General features: G+C 34.1%; 1 protein-coding gene across 1 annotated transcript in view; it reads right to left on the reverse strand.

Moving 5' to 3' along the window:
- Positions 1-23,509, reverse strand: part of LOC140744411 (uncharacterized) — a 35,711-nt gene extending 12,202 nt beyond the window's left edge. The window contains exons 1-29 of the mRNA XM_073075990.1: positions 23,382-23,509; positions 22,881-23,025; positions 21,935-22,181; positions 21,649-21,752; positions 20,043-20,221; positions 19,329-19,398; positions 18,866-18,997; positions 17,614-17,824; positions 17,155-17,333; positions 16,692-16,769; positions 16,509-16,616; positions 14,640-14,781; positions 13,629-13,771; positions 11,944-12,117; positions 11,157-11,384; positions 10,669-10,770; positions 8,618-8,779; positions 8,137-8,238; positions 7,619-7,710; positions 7,256-7,373; positions 6,783-6,902; positions 5,939-6,037; positions 5,322-5,429; positions 4,729-4,824; positions 4,570-4,658; positions 4,142-4,265; positions 2,213-2,407; positions 1,845-1,904; positions 347-575 (exon numbers count right to left, since the gene is read on the reverse strand). Coding sequence (XP_072932091.1) covers positions 347-575; positions 1,845-1,904; positions 2,213-2,407; positions 4,142-4,265; positions 4,570-4,658; positions 4,729-4,824; positions 5,322-5,429; positions 5,939-6,037; positions 6,783-6,902; positions 7,256-7,373; positions 7,619-7,710; positions 8,137-8,238; positions 8,618-8,779; positions 10,669-10,770; positions 11,157-11,384; positions 11,944-12,117; positions 13,629-13,771; positions 14,640-14,781; positions 16,509-16,616; positions 16,692-16,769; positions 17,155-17,333; positions 17,614-17,824; positions 18,866-18,997; positions 19,329-19,398; positions 20,043-20,221; positions 21,649-21,752; positions 21,935-22,181; positions 22,881-23,025; positions 23,382-23,428 — 3,883 coding nt within the window. The 5' untranslated portion in view covers positions 23,429-23,509. The remainder of the gene's footprint in view (positions 1-346; positions 576-1,844; positions 1,905-2,212; positions 2,408-4,141; positions 4,266-4,569; positions 4,659-4,728; positions 4,825-5,321; positions 5,430-5,938; positions 6,038-6,782; positions 6,903-7,255; positions 7,374-7,618; positions 7,711-8,136; positions 8,239-8,617; positions 8,780-10,668; positions 10,771-11,156; positions 11,385-11,943; positions 12,118-13,628; positions 13,772-14,639; positions 14,782-16,508; positions 16,617-16,691; positions 16,770-17,154; positions 17,334-17,613; positions 17,825-18,865; positions 18,998-19,328; positions 19,399-20,042; positions 20,222-21,648; positions 21,753-21,934; positions 22,182-22,880; positions 23,026-23,381) is intronic.
- Positions 23,510-23,873: the final 364 nt, after the last annotated feature.

Below are 23,873 nucleotides of genomic sequence, written 5' to 3' on the forward strand. Positions count from 1 at the left end.
AAGGTGGTGGTAGAACCCTTTGTGGTTCGACTCCGGCGGCACCACCGCCACACATATTTCTACCTAATAACAGCAGTGTTAAGCGCTGCTGTGTTCCGTTTTGAAGGGTGTGGTAAGGGAGACATACTTTTCCGAGGCGTTCCAGCTTAGTTCTCAGGGGTAACGGCGCATCTGTGGCCGACCTCAGGTCAGTTGATTACAGATGCCCATGGGCGGCAGTAGCCACTTACCATCAGGTGGACTGCATGCTCGTCTGCTACTCCTATATTATATAAAAAAAAAGCTAATAATAGTGTAGTTACTAAATCTATTTTATTACGGCTACTTTAGACGGTTCTTTACTTACATTTTGTTTCGACTGTGCCAGTAGACAGTACCAATACTCTTGTACAATTGACTAGTACATAGTAAGACTTTGGCTGCACGTAAGACTGGCACGAGTTTGTGAAGATGAGCGCCGAAGCAAAGTTGACTAGGGTTAGGGCGAAGGGAATGAACTTAAACAGTACTACGGCTTGGTTTACTTGCATTATATCATTTTCCCAGTATGTAAATGCGCCGGTTATTCTTGTCACCTTAAATGTAAGTATGTAGTAATAGAGTAAAAATGCACATTAATATTTAGAAGAAAAGCTAGGAAATTATTTGCCTAGGGGCCATCCATTAATCACGTGATGTTTTTTTTAGCATTTTTTGACCCCCCCTCCCCCTTGGTGATACTTGGTGAGGTTTAAGACTACCCCTCCCCCCTCCCCCCTATATCACGTGTATTTTTTCGTACCTGCAAAGAATCTATTTTTTTATTTATAAAAAAATACTGGTATAAGTATCATCTAATTTTATTATAGAAAATTAAAGACTAATAATAACGTTCAGAGGTAGACAGAAAGGTTGCAATTTGTTTTTGAGTGACATAAAAATAATGAAAGAAATGCGAAAAAGTTTTTTTTACTAGTTCATGAACATTATTTAATGTATAATATTTTCGGACCACGGATTAGCAAGACTTTCTTCAACACCAATAACTGGATAAGCATCTTGCAAGTCAGTTGTTGGCACAGTGCTTTGTTGAAGATCAACATCGGTTCATCATTTTCGCGCACTACGCAGAGAATCTCTCTCGATCTACCGTTCGATCGTCGCGTGAGGATGCGGGAAGGACGAACGCTGTGCATCTCTGGAGTATTATATTGCTTGTGACAAAAATTCACATGTTCTTTAGCTTTTCGGTTGAGTATCGCGCGCTTGCCGAAAAAATAAGTACACGTGATATATTACTTTACCCCCCCCCCCCCCTTGTGATATTTCGTGATTTTTATGGATCCCTCCCCCCCCCTTTCGAGCCTCACATGATTATTGGACAGCACCCTAGCAGGAAAATTCCAGGTTACCATTTTTATTCTCCGGGGGTAAATTTCGTTCCGAGTAGGAAAAATAATTGATTGATATATTATTTTTGTTATTTATTTTGTCTAGTATATTTTTTTGTAAACGTAATAGAATATCTCTAATGTTTTAAGTCTAATGTCTAGGCTTATATAATACAAACTATGCAAAATATTCAAATTTGTGCATATTCATAGTTAATCTTATAACTTATCTAAATGTCTTATCGTTTCATTTTTTATTTTTCTTTCCTATTGTTAACTACGGCTCAAGCAATTCTTATGTATCTTTGAGTTACAATCAATATATAATGTACCTACATGTAGATAATTATTTATATATGTAATTATAAATCCCCAGTTGAAAGAATACTACAACAACACAACACGAGAACAAATGCACAGCTTAATATAACTGATACAATAACAAAATGGAACCGATAAAATAAAATCACTTACGAGAAGAATCCGGTTAACTCTGTAGAGATCTGTGTCTGAGTGGTCATTTACTATTTTAAACTGTAACAAAGAAACATTACGCTGGTCGGAGAATTCCCTCGGTTCATGCTCGCTGCCATATGTTTTTCCAGAAGTGAAAATAAGATTTTTGTAGAACAAAAAGTGCCTTTTATTCACACAACGAATAAATCCATGTGTTTTCAACAGAAATCGTTGTTACAGGAGAAGAAGCTTTCTCTTCAATACGTATTAGGTACATGTTATAAAAAAAATATTTTTTACGTATTTAATACGCCTTGTTTGACAATTATTTTGTAGCTTTTATATTATAAGTTTTACTCTATAAATCGATAATGTAATGAACATACCAGTTCCTCAAAGGGAAATATACTCAGGAAGTCTAACAAAAATCCGTGCTTTATGTACCGCGATACAATCAACAGTGGATGGGTGACCAGCAAGGATCTCTCGTTATAGTAGGCGACGTAACACATCACGATCACATCCACATACAATAGAATATCCACCCAGTCGTACCCACTGCCGTGTTTATGCTGTTTCGTCTGTAAACAAGTTACCTAAAATGTCACTTGCTTCTGTGTAAATTGTTTGCCTTCTCCAAGATTATTCCGTACAGACAGTCGATAATCAAAATAAGAAATGTTTTTGTTCTTAATTTTACTATCATATTAATAAATGCTTGATTCACTTTCTTTAATATTCCATCTATTAAAGAAACATATTAAGAAATTCTGTGGAAAAAGTTGTCAATAGTGTGTGAAGTTTAGTACCGCGGTGGTTTATGGCTTAAAACATTCTCACTGTGGGATGAGAGTTTTAACCAGCAGACGGAGAATAATGAGTTGATGATGATCGTGCCATTTCAAGCAAAGCATTAGAATCTAATCATAATTACCATATAAACTTAAATCATAATAATATCGATAGATCGATTGTTAAATACATGAATATTGGCATTTGATATGTTTAATACAAAACAGGTAATTTAGTCGAAGCTAAAATTCTTGTTCAAAGTGGCGGTTTACGCTGTCATGTACACACGCGGTGAAAAGGTACAAAATACGTAAAGGACGTTTGAATAACCTTTCATGTGAGATTTATTCCTTTGAGATTTAGAGCGCGGTTTACTTATGATCGAATTTAAGCCACTTGTGGTTTTTGTAGAAGCTTACTATATTCTCCACGAATGTTTGGGTATATTTTAAACGAGTAATATTTGCACGTGTCTTTAAGCTCATACTCGGAACTCGTCAGTTCATAAGGTCTAGAAAGTAACTTCTATGACTTTATGAGCTATAAATATTTTAGTAATCGTGGGAAAAATCTTTCTACTTTTATGTAGGTACCTATTTCGTTAATAATTGACGAATACCATAGGTCCCCATTATGTTTGAAAATGTTCGCGGACAAATTTTGATGAATGCAAACTTGTTATTTGCCAATTATGATTATACGAGTATAATTATTGCGAGAGATTCGATAGATTAAATAATGGGTACATTATTTTTCTTTTTAAACGTGTTCGACTTTTCCTGATCTTTGATGTATAAATTCACGCGCTTTCTTTTGAGCCTGTATCTTTTAGCATTATTTTAACATACTAGATTTTTTACTTTTATATGCATATATTCTTATACATGCGTCTCTCTATTGACTTTTAACTGGAAGGTTTTGACTGGAATAATAATTTTAGACGTCTTGTAGATTACTTAGATATATTAATATATAAAATGCCGTATTTGGGTAATATTTACGCGTAGGTAGTCGCAATCAGTATTAAATCGGTTAATTACAAGTATACATATTAATTCATTGCTAACGAATTTAATGGAGGATCAGTTATGATCTTTTTAAATGTGTTACGTTACATATATACGAGTATTTTGCAATGTAGAAAATACGATTATGTATTGAATACTGTTCAGTATTTAGAACTGGTCGAAATACTGATTATAAATTAAAGGAGTAAATTCAAAATTTAACGGTTGACGTTTCTGTCATAACACACATTGTACGGACAGTCGGTATTCGGAATTCGTCACGGGACGTTTATTGTATTGCATATATATTACGAGGGTGCTGAGGACCTATTCGGGAGTCGGGAGTGAGTGTGTGCATCAAGGACGACCGGTCGGCGAAGGGAGCTGCGCACCACTCAGCGGTATTTATACATTTATTCACCTACACTATCGTCACTAGCGCACAAGGATCAAAATTTCAATTCCGACTAGAAACCAGCAACCTAAAACTCTACAAATACTGTTTTTTATACTTACAGCAATATTATACGGTATAATCAGGACGTAATACACGGCGATCAAGAAACGCAGTGCGCACCAAAACTTGAGGAATATTCCGTGCGGCGTGATGCATCCGGGCAAGAATATGTACCTTACGTATCTAAATTTAGTCACATATTTTTAATTTGCTTATTCACATTAAATTGTAGTTGTTGTTGTAGAGGACATAATAAAAAAAAAACATTAAGTACCTATCTTTGTATCACTTTGTAAATAAAATTAAGTATATATCTATTACGATTCAAAAGAGAAAGAGATAGCTCTGAGACAGATATCGGGTTAGTAATAAAGTCCCGTTTTTTCCCTTTTAGTACGTAACCCTAAAAACTTATTTTAATGACATAATATTTATCAGATACTCAAACAATCAATTAGGGAGGCATATCAACTTAATTAGCACAAACCTCATGACGCCAAGCTTTTCGAAGGCTGCTGTGTATTGCGATCTCTCATCACGCCCGCTTAGCACAACAAAACTTTCCTTTATTTCTCGCTAAAACAAAACATTGTGCTCGTAACGAGTTCTCCAAGGAAACGTCGGCAATTATTAATTGGATATTTACCGCTATTCTGTTTGTTTTGGCGTCGATCCGCCCGGATAGAGGCTTTGCATCATCGTAAAGTGACGCCTCGCGCTGGATTTCTGGGTCTTTTAGCATCTAATAAATGGAAACATATTATTTATATGCATAGAAAAAGCAGATGTGTATTATGTTGTGTAGTCAATGCCACACATGGATATGGGTTACTAAACTTAATTAAACATTTTTCTGGTATGTCTATCTTATGTCTGCCTTTATAGCAGCAAAAAATTGGTCAATCATTCTAGGGAGTCCCGTTCAAATCCCAGACATATATCTCAGATTTTTCTGAGCTATGTATGCATTAATAATTAATTATATCTATTTAAAGGGGGAAGAAACATGTGGTGAAGTAACCTAAATGCGTGAGAGGAACCTCTAAAAAGCAGAACCAGGTGCACAAAGGTGTAATTACAGTCGGATGACAGAGATATAATAATCCACCACTTTATAACGTAGGCCTACGTAATAGCTAGCATAGTCCGGTGAGCTTCGTCCGACTGTTTAAGCATGAATCACTCCTAAATTACGCCATTCATTATTCCCGCTCGCCATATTAAATGCATGCATCATACCGTGATAATGGGATGACTGATGTCTGGGAACGTGCTCCAGCACTGCACCAGCGCACTGTATTCAACGTGCAGTAATATGCAATTTGTTGACGTCACTACTGTGTACACCTGCAATTGTTTTGCAGTATTATGAGCATTATGCGCCCAAACAAACGGGTTAAATTACGTTGCATAAAAATGATTTACAACTATCCTGTCGCCAAATGGAAAACCGTTGCGTCGTAAATTAAATTGTTACTGAAAACGTAATAACGGACTGCAAATTCCAGGAAATACTACGGCACATTAGTTACCTTTATACCGAAGGATGTTTTAGATTCGTTTTAAGCTTCTTACGTTTTTTTAATGTATGTGCGTTACGTGACAATGTTTTTTTGTATTATACGAGTATATTGTAAAAAATAGCTAAGGAGAAACTCGCAACTAGTGAGTCGCAACTGACGCCCATACACATCTGTAATAGCTCCCAGATAGGATTCACTTCGTATAAGTGTCTGCCCCATATCACCCGCTTCACTGTTATAATGTGACGTTGTTATAAGGTAGAAGAAACCTGGTGGTGGTGTCTTCTGAGTTGAGTCACGAAGGGCTCTATCATCTTCAAAATGTATACTTACTTTAGGTAACCCGTATAACATTTCAAAATCTCCAAAATGAGACCCAGGTCCAACAGACGCTACGGTTTTTCCGTAATGATTCAGTTTTTTACAATGTCCCTATAATTTGAAAAATAGCAATTAAATTTCTTTCCGTTCGATGGTTCGGTTACAATGGAACAAATTGTGTACCCATTAACCAGTCACAGGTATGCTCGAAGAAATTCCTTGAAAAAACGTAGTCTTTGTATAGGTAATACTATATCTATATGTTCTTTTGTTTCGTCTTTTTGTCTATACAGACAGGCAGTTTTTTTGTATATACATACATACTTAAATGTTAAATATATAAAATATGACAAAGTTTTATACTATAAATAATATCCGTTCTGGGAAATCAGGGAATAGATCTCGCCCAGAAAATATGCAAATGTGAAGTATTACGAACAATACTGCAGAAAATTCTACGGATGTCTACGAATTTACCGCGCATTTAACTGACAACTGTAAACTTTCATGAAAATAAAATTAAATCTTAGCTATGAAAAAATTAAAAGTATTATAGCCTTACTTAAACAACGTCACTTTCAGATAAATACATACATAATTGAGGCTTAATAATAATTTTTAATAAAAGAGTGTCATTTACAAATATCTTCAAGGCGCATCGGCGGCGCAAAGGCGGTTATTACATGCGCAAAATATACGAGCCTGTTTGTCGTTAATACCAATAATAATCTATAGTTTAATTCAGACACGTTTCGTACATTGATCTTAATATTGTGCTACTAAGAATCTAAAAATAAAAGATATAGCACAAATAATATCAGAGTAGATTTTATAAGATGAAAATAAAGATAAGCACCTTTTGCAAAATATACATATCTCTGCCAATATCCGCGGCGTGCTGCACAATCTCATTATCTGGCAACACTATGGTCCGAGTATTCGCTGCAACAGTTTGTAGGAAATCGCGACTGCATCCCTATCAAGTTAATAATATTTTTTACGTTACTCTTTTTACTAAATTGCGGAGGGTAATGTTTTTCGAGTGTATGTATGTGTGTATATGTCTCGCATGCCCTACAGCCTAAACGACTTGATGGATTTAACGTAGGAAGTGTGTTAGTGTATTATTTATCAGCAGTCGGGTTTTTGGTTTTTAAATAATGCTCTACTTAGTTGTACTGTAATACATACATATGTACTATATATGTATTTTGTGACTGTATGACAATATTCTCATTTTTAAACATCATCATCTTTAAACTACAAGAAGTAAGGATAAAAAAAGACAAGAGTTCTATTTCCATACTACAAAGGTTTGGGTAAAATTACCTGAAAAAGTGGGCAAAGTAATAAAGTTTCGACCATTTCTACAGACAACACTTCTTGTTGAATGTTAGTTGACATGTCTTTAAATATCTCTTCACTGGACACAGCTCTATTATAATACCTAAAATATGTTAAACAATAAATACAGACAATAATGATGTCTTATTAATAATAGTTTAAATTGGATGAGATAAAAACGCTTTATAATGAGGTTCATATTCAAGTCCTATTTAACTGATGAACTTTAAAACGTGTATTTACCATTAACAGTCGATGTGGTTACTTTGTCTACGTATACATACTAAATGTTTACGTTCTCGTTAAGAAAGAATGAACATGTTTGTTCTTACTTTGTAATCTACTCACCACTGTACACAGAAGAACTTTTTAACGCGAGCTTTTATTTTCCCACTAACGTGATTCACGGTGAGAAAATAAAACAACTCTCTCATTGATTCCTGTAAGAATAGTATTGTACTTTATAGCTTCGTGGTATACATTATTACTTTAGAACAGAGTGGAAAAGAAAATGGTCGGGAAAATTACCCCTTCCCCTACATTTTCTCCCTTGTACTCGTATATGCAGTGTGGCATTGTTTTATAAAGTTTGTTACTCTTTCTTAAGACTATAATTTTAATTATGGGCATTTCACCGTAAATATTGAGATACCCAAACATAAAAAAGAGACACCTGTGTTTTGAACTTAAAACAGGAGTCTTATTTAAATTTGAATAAAAGGGGTATTCAATTCAATACCCAAGAATAAAACTTTTATAATAAAATGGAACTCATGTCAGTTATTTTAAAAATCAAAAACAGAATAAAACGCATCACATATCTGATACAAATCAATATAATATAACCGAAATGTCCTAAATATTACCTTGAATTTCAATTTCCGTCGGGTGGAAAGCATGTACAGGCTGCAAACTTTGGCCATGTAGAAGCAGCTTATGTACGCCCCCAGCGCGAACAGGCACATCACCTACGGTATTAAAAGCTTATCGACGGGAGTATACTAATATAATATTGAGGCACACGGTTAATAAATTTACATGATATTTATAAAAGAGTATGGGTTATGGGTTGCGGGTAAAAAAATGAGAGATTGAAAGAACTAACGAACATGATTTGGACTGCCAGCTGTAATCGAATCCATATAGAATATATTATGTTGTACCTAGGGCGATCGCTAAATAATTGTTGTTTACTTATTATTTAATACCTACCAAGAACGTTATAAAGCTGATGCATGGAAACTATAAACCGAGCTATTGGTCACTTCTGGCTAGCTAAGGAGTAACCGCCCTGTACATTTTCTTCGAGAGAAACCTAATTAGAATCGTTGCAAAGTAAAAGGTTACCATCATTAAATCTGCAGAGCCGGGCGCCAAATCTGAGGTCCCGCTGCCAGTGAACACCGATGAACCGAAATATAGCGAAGATATCGTCGGTCGTTCATGCTTCGCCTCGTTGGTCACGAATACTTTCGTTTCCCAGTGAATCAACTGGGCCATCCACGAATTCTATGCCAAATGTTACCTTCAATTACGTACTACCCTATAGTAGTAGGTATACAATACCAAACGACGACCAACTACATCTACAAAACCGAACTACTGTATAACGTTATCGAAAAATCCATTTTCAGGAGTGAATGTAAAAAAGTAGTACAATGTTGCTCGAAGCATATATCCGCCAATAGCAACCTCGACGAGTAACAAATGTGTTCCACATTACTGTTCATCCACGATCTAATCATAAATATTTAAGAAAAAGGAACAAACGTTTGTTTAGATAAACGTAAGAAGTTTTTTACTTCTACAGTTGGTCGTAATTTCCTTTACACATGGGTAGCTGTAATGCTGCAATTTAAACTAATGCAAAAATGTTTACGGGCTTCCAAAGCCATTTAGTATGCCAATAGAGAATATCCCTACACAGATTTCTATAACGCAAATTTCCAGTACCCTATTTAAATGCAAAATTCCAGCAAAATCAGCAAGGAAATGCCGTCGCAAAATAGTAAACACATTTCCAAACTTAGAAAGTAAGTTTTAACGCCAGCTCAAGCCATGTAGTTCAGAATGCGTTTTGTATTCAAATGGCGGAACATAGTGACACAACTAGTTTCGCGAAATTAATATTTTTGCGCCAACATCAAAAGGTATTTTAATAAAAATGCAGCCAAGTGTGACTCGGACTCGCACACGAGAAGTTCCGTACCAAATTGTGATATTTGGCTCTACATAAAAAATGGTATGGTAAAAAATAAAAGAGGCGATAGGCTATAGTTGAGAGAATCTTTATTTTATAGTAATCATAATGTGAAAATTTATTTAATCAATAGCTCCCTATTATATAGTAATCATTTGTGAAAATTTCTTTATTATATAAGTATTTTGTGGTACTTCGTTGTTATAGCGGCTATAATGATAGAAAATGTGTCTACCTATTACGGTTCAATAAATACAGCCCCGTGACAAACGGACAGACAGCGTAGTCTTAGTGATCGGGTTAAATTGGCACTTTTTGGGCACAAAGCCCTTAAAACTATGGTACCTTAATTTTTCTGTTACACAGCAGAACAACTTCATTGTTAGTTTACATTTGGATTAAACAAGGTATACGCTTTTCAATTATTATTCTGTCATAGTTATTCGTGCTACAAAATAAAATGTTATTTTTAAGCCAGCTCAAGCCACGTGCAGTTCGGAGCTTGTTTGTATTCAAAGGGAAGTATATTGTAATTCTTTTGAATTACATTTTGGACATGATTAAAAGTCACTTCTTAAAACAGAAGTGATTTTTAGGCAAATCACTCAAAACTATCAAATATTTTTCTGTATAACAATTTTAATTATTGCTTATTGCTACATATTAGTAAATTTTATAAATAAAATCTATTGAAGTAAAAGCTAAATAATTGCTTCTAATATATCGAAAATTTATTAATATTACTTTTTATTGGTCACAGGTTTATTTCTCTTATAATATAAACATAAAAATGAGACTTTATTGTTATTACTCTAAATGTTTTGGCAATAAAATTTCAACTTAAAATTTTACTTCAATTCAGGTCATTTTTAACTTTGACACAATGAAAAGAGTCACGTCGCAGCGTTTCAATTACACTTTTGACACAACTGTGCTACAAAATGAAATGTTCTTTTAACACCGACTTAAACCATGCGCTGTTCAAAGCGAATTTTGCATTCAAATAGTAGTACAGTACATTGCAATTCTGCAATTTCATTTTTAGGTGATACCTACTATTATAGTTTCACAAAATATTTTTAAATTCGACGCTCTTTACTTGTATTACTTTTTATTTATAATACATTTTTACATTTTTTTAAACAATGATTTGAAATTAATTTGGAATAGGCACTTATATCGTATGATGGACACTTACGTCTCGACACAGCTTCTTTGGACACGCGTAGATGTACAAAAGGCAACCAGACCAATAGGAGAATATTAGGAATAACAAACAGAACTTAGCCAAACAGAGAAACTGAAAACAAAATATGGCATAACAATATATCATTATTAGGCGTAAACATATTTTAGGCATCAGCTCGTTTTTTCGAGGTTTTCTAGAAATTCCGAGGCTTGTATTATAGGTGACTACTTAAATGTATCATTAGTGTTGAAGAAGATAAATTATTCGATAACAAATGGTAAGGGGTTTAGCTGCTTAGACTGCTTTGAAAATAACTAATGTCAATTTATAAATAAAAATCCATTGGCACTGCTGGACATAAGTTTTGTTAAAAAATGAGAGATTTAGGTCATATATACTTCCTCACTCTCCAATATAAGTAGGCAGTCGAATTAATCTTTGACACTCATATAAATTCGAAAATACACAATACCTAATATGTAATTTAGAGTAAGTACCTTAACATTACAATGAAAATCGCTCTCCCATTTGCTTGTATATGCCCATATATGCCACACTTGAAGTGCAGGGAACACGACCGCCAATTGGCTGGCAATCGACTCCCCTTTCGGATCCAAAGTATCCGTGAAAATACGAACGGGGAACACAGAAAGAATATCCAGATAAAAACCTACAGTAGCCATTTTCTCCTCCGCTATTTCCCTTAGTGTTTCTTTCCTAACGTTCTGCAAGTCAAATTAAGAGCTTGTAATATTAAATTTGAAGAGAAAACTTGAATTTGCGCTCGAAATGTATAAAATTAGTTTTACTATTCTAGTTGAATTTCGTTACGATTGTCGAGTTGATTTGTTTGTTGCACTATGAAAACACGAAGAGTATTTTGCTGCTGGAATAAATTCTATGACAGTTAATTTCAAATTATTTTCAAAAAATATTTACTAAATGTCGATTTTGTGAAACATTTTGACAATGGCAACCGGTACTATACCGGTCTATCTATGTGTTCCAGATTTTACGCCGGTTACCTAGTTATAAAGAATGTCTATTTGGGTTCAAAGTACTTTATGACTTAGTGTATAGGCGCTCGTAATGTAAGGCCGAAAGGAAAGAATCCAAGGCCGTAAAACCAAATAAAATAATAAAATTAGTTTATTACTTTCTTTACAATGGCATCCACTAAATAATAAAATAGTTTCATAAGATTCCTAGTAAAAGTGTCATTTACTTTCTTGATACTGTTTAATTGATACTTGATAAAAAATAATAAAACAAATGTTTACGTACCTTATTCACAATAGCTGTAGTGAGCTGTATATAGATATTCAGCAATAATCCAGCCATCATAATTATTCCAAGGACTCTTTGCCAATCAGGCGTGGTCGATTCAATAGCCACATAAGGTGAAATTAAACAAACGTAGAGGACTGTGATAAAATGAACAATGTCGAACATATACATCTGTAAGAGAATTATTAATAAATAATTTAATAGATAACCTACTAGCGTCTACTTCGTGGTTCAAATAACAATTATTTATAAATAATCCATCGACGAAAATAAATTAATGCGCAGTATTTTAAAACAAAAGAACGCAGCCACTTTTTTCTAATGCCCTCGCATGTTGCTAGCCAGTGTTTATTTTTTATTTGCCAGTATTTATTTGAATATAATTTGTAATTTATTTTTTAAATATAATTTATTTTTATATTTCTCGCCTCGAATATTTGAAATTAATATTTAAAAATAGAACAAAATAGTGGAGTCGCTTGGATTGATGCACTATAATATTTTTATCATCAATTCATAATTAATATAAAAATTAATTTAAAGTTTCATGTAGAAATGTTTGTATATCTAATTATTAGTAGGTATCCAAGACTTCTAGTAATAAGAACATAATGGAACTAACATATTAACGTTAGCAGTTTCAAGAACTAATACTAACCACTGAGTTGCTTGTTATTCATATTGACATTTCTGTTAGCTTAATTATATTAGCCTAGGCTTATTTGTAGTATGTATCTGTGGTAAATTTCTATCTACATATACCTAACTACTAACTTATTTGACGTATTGTAATGAATAAGTAAGAAAACGGGACTGGTCATGACCGGAGAAATGCAATATAGTTAGTCAAACAATTAAGGATAAAATCATAGATTAGTAAAGATACTTCGCCGCCTTGAAATTGGATGAAGCCACAAATGGCTTATTATCGTAAGTTCTTTTTTTGAATTCTTGACAAATAAAAATATTTTTAGAGAAAATTTACGAATAAATAACTAATACTGCGTAATTTACATGAATTTACATAATAAATAAATAATTATGTCAAATAGGATATTTTAGCACGGAGATTTAGGGATATTTTAGCACGGAGACGTGGCAAAACTTTTTTACGCAAGTATTTCAATTCTCAAAACTGGGTACATTTTCTAGTTAGGAGTGAGTAAAATAATTATGTCAAATATTTTAGGGATATTTTAGCACGGAGACGTGGCAAAACTTTTTTACGCGACTATTTCAATTCTCAAAACTGGGTACATTTTCTAGTTAGGAGTGAGTAATCTTTACTAATCTATGGATGGAATATAAAAATAATCGACCCACCCTCTTGAGACGTCTGCGCTAATTATGCAATGTCATACCAATACGCATGCACCAAACTTCAGTTTAATCGGTTGGAATTTAAAACTGGATTAAAAAAGAGTGGCAAGATTTTTAAATTTTAACGCGTACCTATGTACATAAGAACTAACAGGTCTTAAATTAAAACTTGTAATAATACAATAAGGAAATACCAGTAACACACAAATCTCCTTTACCATAATAAATAGGCATCTACTAGTAAAGTTTAGATATTGTTAAATTACCAGTTAAAATTTAAAAAAAATGCCAGAGCCTTACGACTTAATTACTATATCAGGGTAGCAACGAGATAACCTATTTAAATTAAAACAAATACACACAAAACTGGTATTAGGCTCCAGAATCCACGGAAAGTTAGACTTGAGGCACACTCTCGGCGCGTCGACGGTCGTAACGTTCTGGGATATGTGATACAACTCCAGATAATCCCTCGTAAATTTCCTTTGACGTATATTGTTTTCGTCTAAAACCAAATAACAAGTTTATAGTTCAGCAGATGTGTGACTCTGGTTTGTCTAAGCTAAGGAATATATCAAGTTCGGTCATAGTAAATTATGTACGTAGAATATATTATTTTTATGAGATTTTTTATTATACAAAATTCTTGCTTTAATTTTGAATATACATTTTAAACTGATATGTCCACGTATAGCTTAATGTATACAGAATACAGATGTATGAGCCACTGAGTTATCTATAAGTCATTATTTTCCGAAAAGATGATTGTTTTCGGATAATAATCCTTACTAATATTATAAATCCGAAAGTAACTCTGTCTGTCTGTCTGTCTGGTTGTCTTTTCTTCACGCCTAAACCACTGAACCGATTTTAATCAAATTTTGTACAAAGATAGTCTGAGACCCAAGAAAGGACATAGGATAGTTTTTATCCCGGAATTCCCACGGGAACTAGGGATGGCGATCTAAGATCGATTAATCGGAGACTCGATCTTTAGGACCAAAAAAAAACTATTATTTTAATCGATATTAGTAAGGATTGAATCGTAAACTTTGCATTTGATCAAGTGATGATCTTTAGCAAAGATGTTGTCCATGAGCCCACGAAGGTTTCAGAGTTGGTACGAGCAATTTTCGCCACATTGCGCCACTGGTATTCCAATGAAGGTACGAATTTTCAGTTTTATGTATGTTAGTATGTCATATTATTTTCTTTTAAACGCGGGCGAAGCCGCGGGCAAAAACTAGTGATTTATATTCGTAAATGATGTTTGTATCCTATTTTATTCTCATAAGGATCATTTTCACAACCCCGAAATAATTACGACTTATGAGTCATTACTTTAATGACACGAAGTTCCTGTCGTATCCTACCTTTATAGTACATATGTGAGTCATCCACAAAGGTAGGGTCCTCTTCCTCAATCCCAGCTAGGTTATCTTTGAGAATCTTCATCGGCCGGTATCGGGTTCGAAGCAATCTTGAGTCGGCACTGTCGTGCTTAACAATGGCTTCCTAAGGTTAAAAATATTAAAATTTTGAACATGTCATCATTACTGTAATAAATACACGTATTAAAACTACATATATTAATAAGACCATTTTAAAAATGTTTTTCAAACTTATACTATTAATATCATCACCACTTAACCGTGGCTTAACGTGCGCTTTCTTATAAAGCAACATTTTGTGGTAGTCACCGCGCTACGCGTATGTGTAGACTGCTGGTATTATAAGACGCAAGAAAATAACCTATGAAAATATAAAATCTTCATTTTTTTATTATATGGAAGTAGCAGACGAGCATGCAGTCCACCTGATGGTAAGTGGCCACTGCCGCCCATGGACATGTGTAATCAACCCTAGGTAGGATTAGATATTCGTACCTGAGCTCGGCCACAGAAGCGCCGCTACCCTTGAGGACTAAGCTGGAACGCCTCGGAAAAGTATGTCTCCCTTACCATACCCTCCAAAACGGAACACAGCAGCGCCTAACACTGCTGTTATTAGGCAGAAATAGGTGTGGCGGTGGTGCCGCCGAAGTCGAACCACAAAGGGTTCTACCACCTTCGAAATTTTACCAATGTAATGGTAACGTGACATCTCAATATATTCTCGTGAAATTCACATTATATCATACTTCGACATAATAATATTATTATATCGTAAAACCGTGCATTGGTCACAGCACACATATAAAAGTAATACGATATTCTCCTAATCATATTACGAATTTTACGCTATCCGATAAAAATATTCTTAAGCAGGATCTCCTAAAAGGGTTTCGTAGTTATCCACTTTATGCGTGGAAACACCCAAATAAGTTTTAGGATGGATGGGAGAGTCATAAAAAGACTTTAAACGGGAATAGCTAGAGTAACGACGAAGTTTACTGCATGTTTTAGCATTTTTATCAAGTAAGTTAGTTACCCACTTTTACGATTGTACTATTTGAGCGACTTATATAAGTAATTGCGTTAGCATATGTACGACTTAAAGAAGAATAAATTAAAAGACAAAATAATGTGAGTAGGTGTAGCATTAATCCGTTTTCTCAGTAACAAGACAAACTGATTTTATGCTTGTACTCGTACTTATTTCTATTAGAGTGATAGAAATATACAGATTTATTGGAGTAGAAAATTAAATGAAAATGATTAGACGAACGATAAAAAAGCAAATAAAAATGGTTAATATTTGCGTATAAATTAGTCTACATTTGCACAGGTATTAATTAAAATGGTATTTACAGGTTGTATTGATTAAAATTTATCTCCAAATTTGTATATCTAAATCCGACACGGGAATATGTGTATTCTGTCATCAAGTGTCCCGCTGGTTGAGGGACAGTCCTCGAGCTAAGAGCCATCAACTCGACATAAAACCTGCCTACGGTAATTAAAATTTTAAAAAGAGTTCTCTGTTGACACTATAACCTTGCAAACTGTAAATTATACTCAACTCGTTGCACTAAATATGACTATAAAATATCTACAATACAATACCACTAAAATACTATTTTATTTTAAATTTTTAATTAAATTAAAGGTATATTTTTTTAATTCCTCGTCAATAAAAGTCGTTTCAACTTTAAATCTTAGGTCCGCAACGTATCAGTGGACTGAATCCACTGTAATCCTCTAGTATGAAGTTTTTATTTAGATTATTAATCTGCGAATTTTTTTTCAAATGTTGGTATGTGATATTTTTTTCTTAATTTTACAAAATGATTATGCGTTTACCTGTTTTCTCCTAGAATTCTTAAGTCTAGCTGAAACTTTTTGCCGTATTTGTTGAAGCATAGTGGGATTCTCAACCATCGCTCGCATGAAATCCGTTCTGCGCAATACCTTTGAGTAATAGCAATATCGTTATTGAACTCGGCAATATGCATATCAATTTAATACACTACAAAGCGATCATACCTGCAGTTCTACGTACGTAGCCGCTTTTACTGTAACTTTAGATGGAATTGAGTAAAATAGGCTCATTTCACCCAATACCTGGAAGAAATAATATTGATGAGTTGAGTTGAGTTGTATTGATTTCCTATACGATAATTAATTTTGTTCCCTTATTTTCTTACATAATAAGAGCGATGTTTTTTCTTTTAAATCCTTTTTCCAATTCTTTATCCAAAAGCCAACAATTAGCTGTTTGTAATTAGGCTGTGTGACTAATTTGGAATTACTGTAAGGCTTGCCAACTTAATGGTTAGTGGAAGCAACATATGTAGTGACCACCCATAGATGGGCCACAGGATTGTATATTCCCATTACCAACATAATTATTATAAATACGTGAATCAATTCAAATCATTGAACCCGATATGATCGTGGATTATCCATTCTTACTATTGGAGAAAACTACTTTCATACTAAAACTCACTGTTCCTTCCTTAAAAGCAATGACAGGACTTTCGTCATCTTCATCAGAGAGCATTTCCAGTACCCCTTGCTTTACACATATCATTCCACTTTTCACCACACCCTGGTTCCATACTGCCTGCCCTTCAAGGAACAGCTCATGCCTCATCAGCAGAGATGTATGACGTAAGAAGGCTTCATCTAAAATTTCAGTAAAACCAAAAGTCGTTCCATAAAAGTAATATGTAGGATGTTTGAACGTTATAAAAGGATTTTTTTTTTGTCTTTGAAAATAACAGTGTATACAAAATTTAAGCTCAATTGTTTTGCTAACAAACTTTGAATTCATTTGAATGAATGGATCACACCATAAATATGGCGTAGCGAAAAAAATTCAAATCTTTGGATCAAACTCACACACATAAAACGAACAAAAAGGCAAGTTAAATAAAAGCTTGTATAAAAGTAATTCATAATTTACCAGTGCCCTTAAAAAGCAGCGTATCATGGAAGTGCCCTACATTGATATCAAAGATGAGTTCCATTTGCAGCGGTAGGGGCAACTCGTGCAGATGTTCGGAAGTGAGGATGCCGTCCTTCATCTTCCAGAGATGTTCTTTATACTGCTTCGCTTGTTCGATGAGGCTTACCGGCGCACCACGGAACTTTAAGTAGTCAACCATGTGGTGATACTAAAAATAAATACGACATTAACTTACTGAAATAGTCCTTCTCCAATTATTAACGCTTGTGCTACTGTACGAAGTTGTTAGAATTTAAGCAATTAACGAGGTATCGTTACTTAGTGCTAGTGTTAGGTACCTTGCAAAACTTGTATAGGTAATGATAGTGCCAAACAAGTATCAGATGGACTATTTCATCATTTTATATGCAATGTAGGGCGAGCAAATTTTACTCGACGTCTAAATGTGATTTGCGGATATAGATTTTTGTGACACCTATTTAAATAAACGCATGTAGTAAAACATTATCTGTTCAGAGATAATTGAATCGATTTGTAAATAGGTGTACCAGAAGAGCCTGTTACCAAAACAGCCTGTGAAGTTGTTAAATAAGCATCCTGTAAATGCTAAATCATAGTAACTTAGTAGATTTAACTATGTAATATGAAATGCCGCTATTATAGACTGTAATTATGCACAGATTTGGATCCGCAATACTCCAACTGTTCCGTCAAGCATTTACTTCTAATTGTCGGCATCCATTGTTGAACTTCAATTTAACTTTAATTTTACTATGAATTTGGATTCCATTGTAGTTGCAAATTGTAGTTGCAAAGTACTATTGTTAGAACGTCGAGTGATTTGGTTTTCGGATGTGATGTGCTAATTTTTTTTGATACAATCTTTTTCTTCGCGGAGTAATTCTCTTAGAATTCCCGCCCGGGAAGCGAAAGGGGTTATCGGACTCTTAAATAACGATGTAAAAATATATACAATACATAGAGTGCTAAACTCGTAAACACCTACTTATAAAAATGAAATAATCAGCCGTTAGGCTACGTTCAATTACTCTCACTTCAGTTAATTCCGACATAACATTTCCGTTCCGGGAAGGGATCTATGAAAAAATCTCCACGTTGAAAAACAATCTTCGTGTTACATGATTTTGGACTAAAGTTATCGCGGAATTGAGACATTTTACTATATAACGGCAATAAAGAAATTAACAAACCGCATATTGTGAGTACCCGTTTCGTGTTATTAACTTACTTGTTCAACGAAGCTTGCCCAGCGACCATTCTCCAGTATCAGCTCCCAGGCAATAATGCCAATAAATCGGTACTTCACTAATACGAAACCGATTAGCATCAGAAAGGACGTGAGCCACTTTTCGTGGCCGTGCTAAAACATAATATTTTATGATGTCGCTTATATCAGTTATTCAGATTATATATCATATTCAGATTTTCTACGACCAAAGATGTCGTTAGAAATATGTAACACACGTAAAACAATTGATTGCTTAATTTTTTATGTGGCAAAATCAATTAAAATTTTAGTTGAAAGAGATTCAGAGTAAATCTGTATTTCACAACAAATATATGTTGTCTTCTGGTTTTGTTCTTTTACAGTAAAATCTATTTTATTCAAACTATATTAAGTAAATTACATGGCCGACAAATATGTCGATACAAGGAATTAATATAAAGCAGGAAATCTGAAGCATATTTACCAAAGGAAATGCGTCTCCGAAAATAACATTAAACAGTCGGCAGGCACAGTAATACCAGCAGGACGCGTAACTGTCGAAGCAAGATAATCTTATTGAAGCTTGACTGCAGCCTATTGCAGTTGATCTACTTAGGGTATTGTTTGAAAGGACAATGATAACATTATTTGTTTCTTTTTTAAATGAAAGATATGATTGAAAAAAATACACTCGAATTGAGAAGCTTCTCCATTTGAAGTCAGTTAAAACGACGTTTTTTCCATTCATAATCCTCACACTAAATTCCCTGTGCCGTGGGAGTCACGTATACAAACAAATTTGAAAATGAAAAACTTAGAATAGAAATTTGTTTTCTGATTTTCTGATCATTTAGATGTCTGTCTGGCCGGGCACCGAATATGGAACCTTAGCTCGTGAGACTGGTAGTGGCTGCTCCATCACGTAGCTCGTAAATTTTAAAATTCATGATAGGATCTAAAACGATTTATGGCGTATAGAACTGCCCAAAATTATGCGTGTGTAGAATGTCAATGACCATTCCAACCGCACACCTATTTACGACATTGCACCAAAGTCTTGGACAACGTATAACGTACTTAGGTATATATATAGACTATAAAAGCAGTGTTACTCTGTTTAAGGTGGACACGCTCCACTACTCTTCACAAGACACAAGAAAATGTAACAGTATATTGTTTTATTGTATTTAAAACTTACTTATTAAACTGAAGCTTCTGCATATTAACGTGTGATGGATATCCGAGCGTGTACCACTTCTGCATGCCCGCGATCGGGGAGTTGTTGAATGAGTACCACAGACAGGAGCCGCCGTGGAGAATCAACACCACTATCACTGTGTGCTCGAACACATAGAGTTTCTTGCGGGCGCTTCGCATCTGAATATTGTAATTATGAGTATGTATTAAGAGGTGGCAGATCATGTACAATTAGACCCTTATTCTGTATGAAGTTGCTTATAGTCGGACATGGGCGGCAGTGACCACTTACTATTAAGTTGAATGAAACTTGCTTCTTCAGTCTTTTAAAAAACTACGCGTAGCAAAAACTCTCCAGTTATGTTTGTATGAGTTGGGCACAACAAGTAATTGACACCAAAAGTGTGAAATAAAATAAAAGGAAATTTTAGTAGCTTTTATCGCAATAAAAAATTTGAAAAAGTTTCAGCAAAAGCTTTCAGCGATACATCTCTCTACATAGTATATTTTACAAATAAACAAAATTGAGTGATAAATTTTTTAATAAATAAAATGTTATTTTTCATTGTTGCCTTAGCAGTATAGAAACCTGCTAAGATCTAGGCATTTCAGCTTATACAGGGTCTTTATCCAACGTGCCCCACTCGCACGCATGAATTTCTGCAGTTTTAGACAGGAAAGTGTCTATGAAACAATACGAAGTGCTACGCTGGTCCGTATGACCGATGCGCACGTGGACGCAAACCCGCGTGACAGGAATAAGGCCCTTAGTCCTGAAGTATAGCGACGCACCTGTGGTCGCCCTTAAGTAGGACTCCAATGCTATTTGAAGTAGCAAACTTCAACGTAATAAAACCCTACAAGTTTTTATAATGCCTATCTGTCTCCACGGAATAGTAAACTTGTAAAGGACCGAACGGATTTTAGTGGCCTTCCACACAACGGTAAAGAACTTTACAGAGAGTACTTTACAAACTTTATAAACATTCTCCTGTTTCGCTTACGTAATAAATTGTTCCCGTTTATTACGTAGGCGACGCATTTTCGATACCCATTTTGAACCTGTATGTACATACAAAGCCTTTATAAACTGCAATCACTATTAAAATGTTATTGTTGGAGGTCTCTTTATATTTATTACTTTTTGCCTCCAATATTCGTAACGTATATTACGCTATTTGCAAAATATATGTTCTCTTTTGTTCAGGTTCGATTGAGTTGGTGTTTTTGATGCAATTTTTAAATAAATCTTGATGTGAACAATATTCCATACTAATTTAATAGAAGGTTAGTTTATTAAAAATCTGTTTTGTTGATAACCAAATTATGCATATCGGTTGCAAAATGAACGAGAAAAAAACACTAAGCTGGTTGTCTTGTCTGTTGTTGTCTGTATATAAAATTGATATATACCATTTGGTTTAAATAAATAGGCCCCTCATAAAATAAACTTGCTTACATGACGACAGACAAGTTTTTTTTATGGTAAGTGCCAGTACCGATAATTGACGATGGGCTGAAGATATTATGACCATTAGGTCATATATATAAGTCATTCAGCGAAATAAATTAAGTGTGAATAATATCTAACAAAAAAAAATACTCACCGCTTCATTCAAAAGTTGAGAATAAGGAAATATTCTGTAAATCCGACATATTCCAAGCCACCTCCCGAATAGTAAAATATACTTGTAATCTTTTTCATATTTAACTGAAATAAAGGAATACTACTGAAAGAATTTCAATCATTTTTTATCTAATGAATTTCCGAGAAATCTACTATTGTTTTGCTGCTTGATTGTTTAACTATTTATTTAGGATAGGAACTTATCTGCTCAAGTCAAATCTACTTTGGTATAATTATACTACTGGAGCTATTCATAAAATACTTACATATTAGAGTAAATGGAAATAAAGATAAGATATCGTAAGCTAAAAACAAGTAGCTTCGTCTGTATATACGTATATGCAACCTCAGGGCAGCCCAAAACATGTGGAGCACGTGGATGAGGAGATCACCAACGAATACAACTTCACATACTAGTATAGTTATATCTAAGAAATCGTAGGACTCATCTATGTAGTATCCGAGGAGGAAATGTACTATATACTTGTATATAACTGACAGAAGCACCAATGTCTGAAATATTAAGTTACAAATATATTCATATAATTTAATTTTAGTATTATTTTAATTAATTATTTTGTGTTATTTTCATGATGTGTAATTTTAATAATAATAAGTGTCTATAGTCACTGGCTGTATGCGTTACACGATTGTATGCATTATTAAATAATGCATGCAATAATAAAAGTTGTAAATTGGATCAAGAAATAGTTTTATTTTATTATAAGAAAACAATTAAAAACGTTTATTTAAAAAGTTTATGAAACATTCGCTATCATTTATGAAATTCTATGGCCAACTATACATGGAGTTCGACTGGAAGTTGGACACGATAAGTTGCAACATCTGATATAAGTAACTCTGTCTCACCTTTTGAAAACCACAGAACTGCACGATACTACTGCCATATTGCAGAAATGCATGGCAGTAACACATTTAACGATAATGCAATTTTAAAAAGTGTCTATTAAAAATAATCAATGACTTCTCATTTTACGGGCACATAAATAAGGTAGGATTATAAATTGAATACTCTAAAACAAACTGTTGCTTTAGCAAATTATATTCTCACTACTACTGCTGACTAGCTGATTGTATAGATTTACTGCCAGTGAGATAGGGGATGATCTAGTATTCTGATTGCTTCTTTGTTTGTTACACTGTTTCTTTCTCCTTTGTTTGTTTCGTTTCTTGAATAGTCATTAATTTTACCTGCCACCAAATATTCCAAGGAGCGAGTACTATCCGTAGGGTAATATCCCCACGCCGGCCCTCCAAAAACCATTGTCCTCTGAAAGAGCTCGCCTTGAGTGAATTCTGGATGTTTCCACGACTAGATCGTCCTGTTGTTGCGGCACTGGAAAATATATAAATACAAAAGCGTTTTTATATTCCCGTATATTTTGTTCCATTTAGAAAAATTGTAGTAGCGAACGAGAATATTAAGTAAGAACGCATCGAGTAAATGTCTCAGGTTCATTAAACTTGCTGCTGCTGTAGAAATGAAACAAAAATCATATTCTTATTCTATATTCAAGTTAAATTAAACACACAATGTGTGATAAAAAAGCATACCGATTAGGGTAAGTAGGGTAAGTATTTTACTTGGTGCAAATCATATACTATACAATTCAGGCATGGTAGAAAAATGGTAAACCATGATAGGTTTATGACATGGAATATGTGTGTGCTCATACAAGTATAAATACATACGTAGTTCCTAGGGTACCCAAAGAAGGTTCGCTCACACTTCTGTACATTGTCCGTTAGAAATGTTAACTTCAGGATGTTTTGCCCATTTTCAAATATCTTAACGTGACCAACTAGATGGTAAATTTTATTCATCTTACACGCACTTTGGGAGAAAAGTAAAGAGGTTTTATTCTTATCAACATTTCGATCTTCTTAGATCCATTTAGAGTGTTTTAACTAAAAAGGCGAAAAAAACGAAATTATTACGATTAAAAAAAACGAAATTATTATTACAATTATTATTATTAGTACAATTCACCTTTTTTATGTAAACTTTATTTGTATAGTATTCACAAATGTAGAAATAAATATTTAATATTTTGTTCCTACATTTTAGGTGTATGTTGAAACAATTTACGAGTTCATCACGAAACGCCAGGCGCGCACTTTACTTCAAATGATATGTCGCTATTCGTCGGTTTACGTTAGCAAGGTAAACGGGCATATACTTGG

The sequence above is a fragment of the Epargyreus clarus genome, unplaced genomic scaffold (genome assembly GCF_041222505.1).
Source record: "Epargyreus clarus isolate Ecla_fem2 unplaced genomic scaffold, WU_Ecla_fem_2.2 ptg000008l, whole genome shotgun sequence".
Classification (NCBI taxonomy): Eukaryota; Metazoa; Arthropoda; class Insecta; order Lepidoptera; family Hesperiidae; genus Epargyreus; species Epargyreus clarus.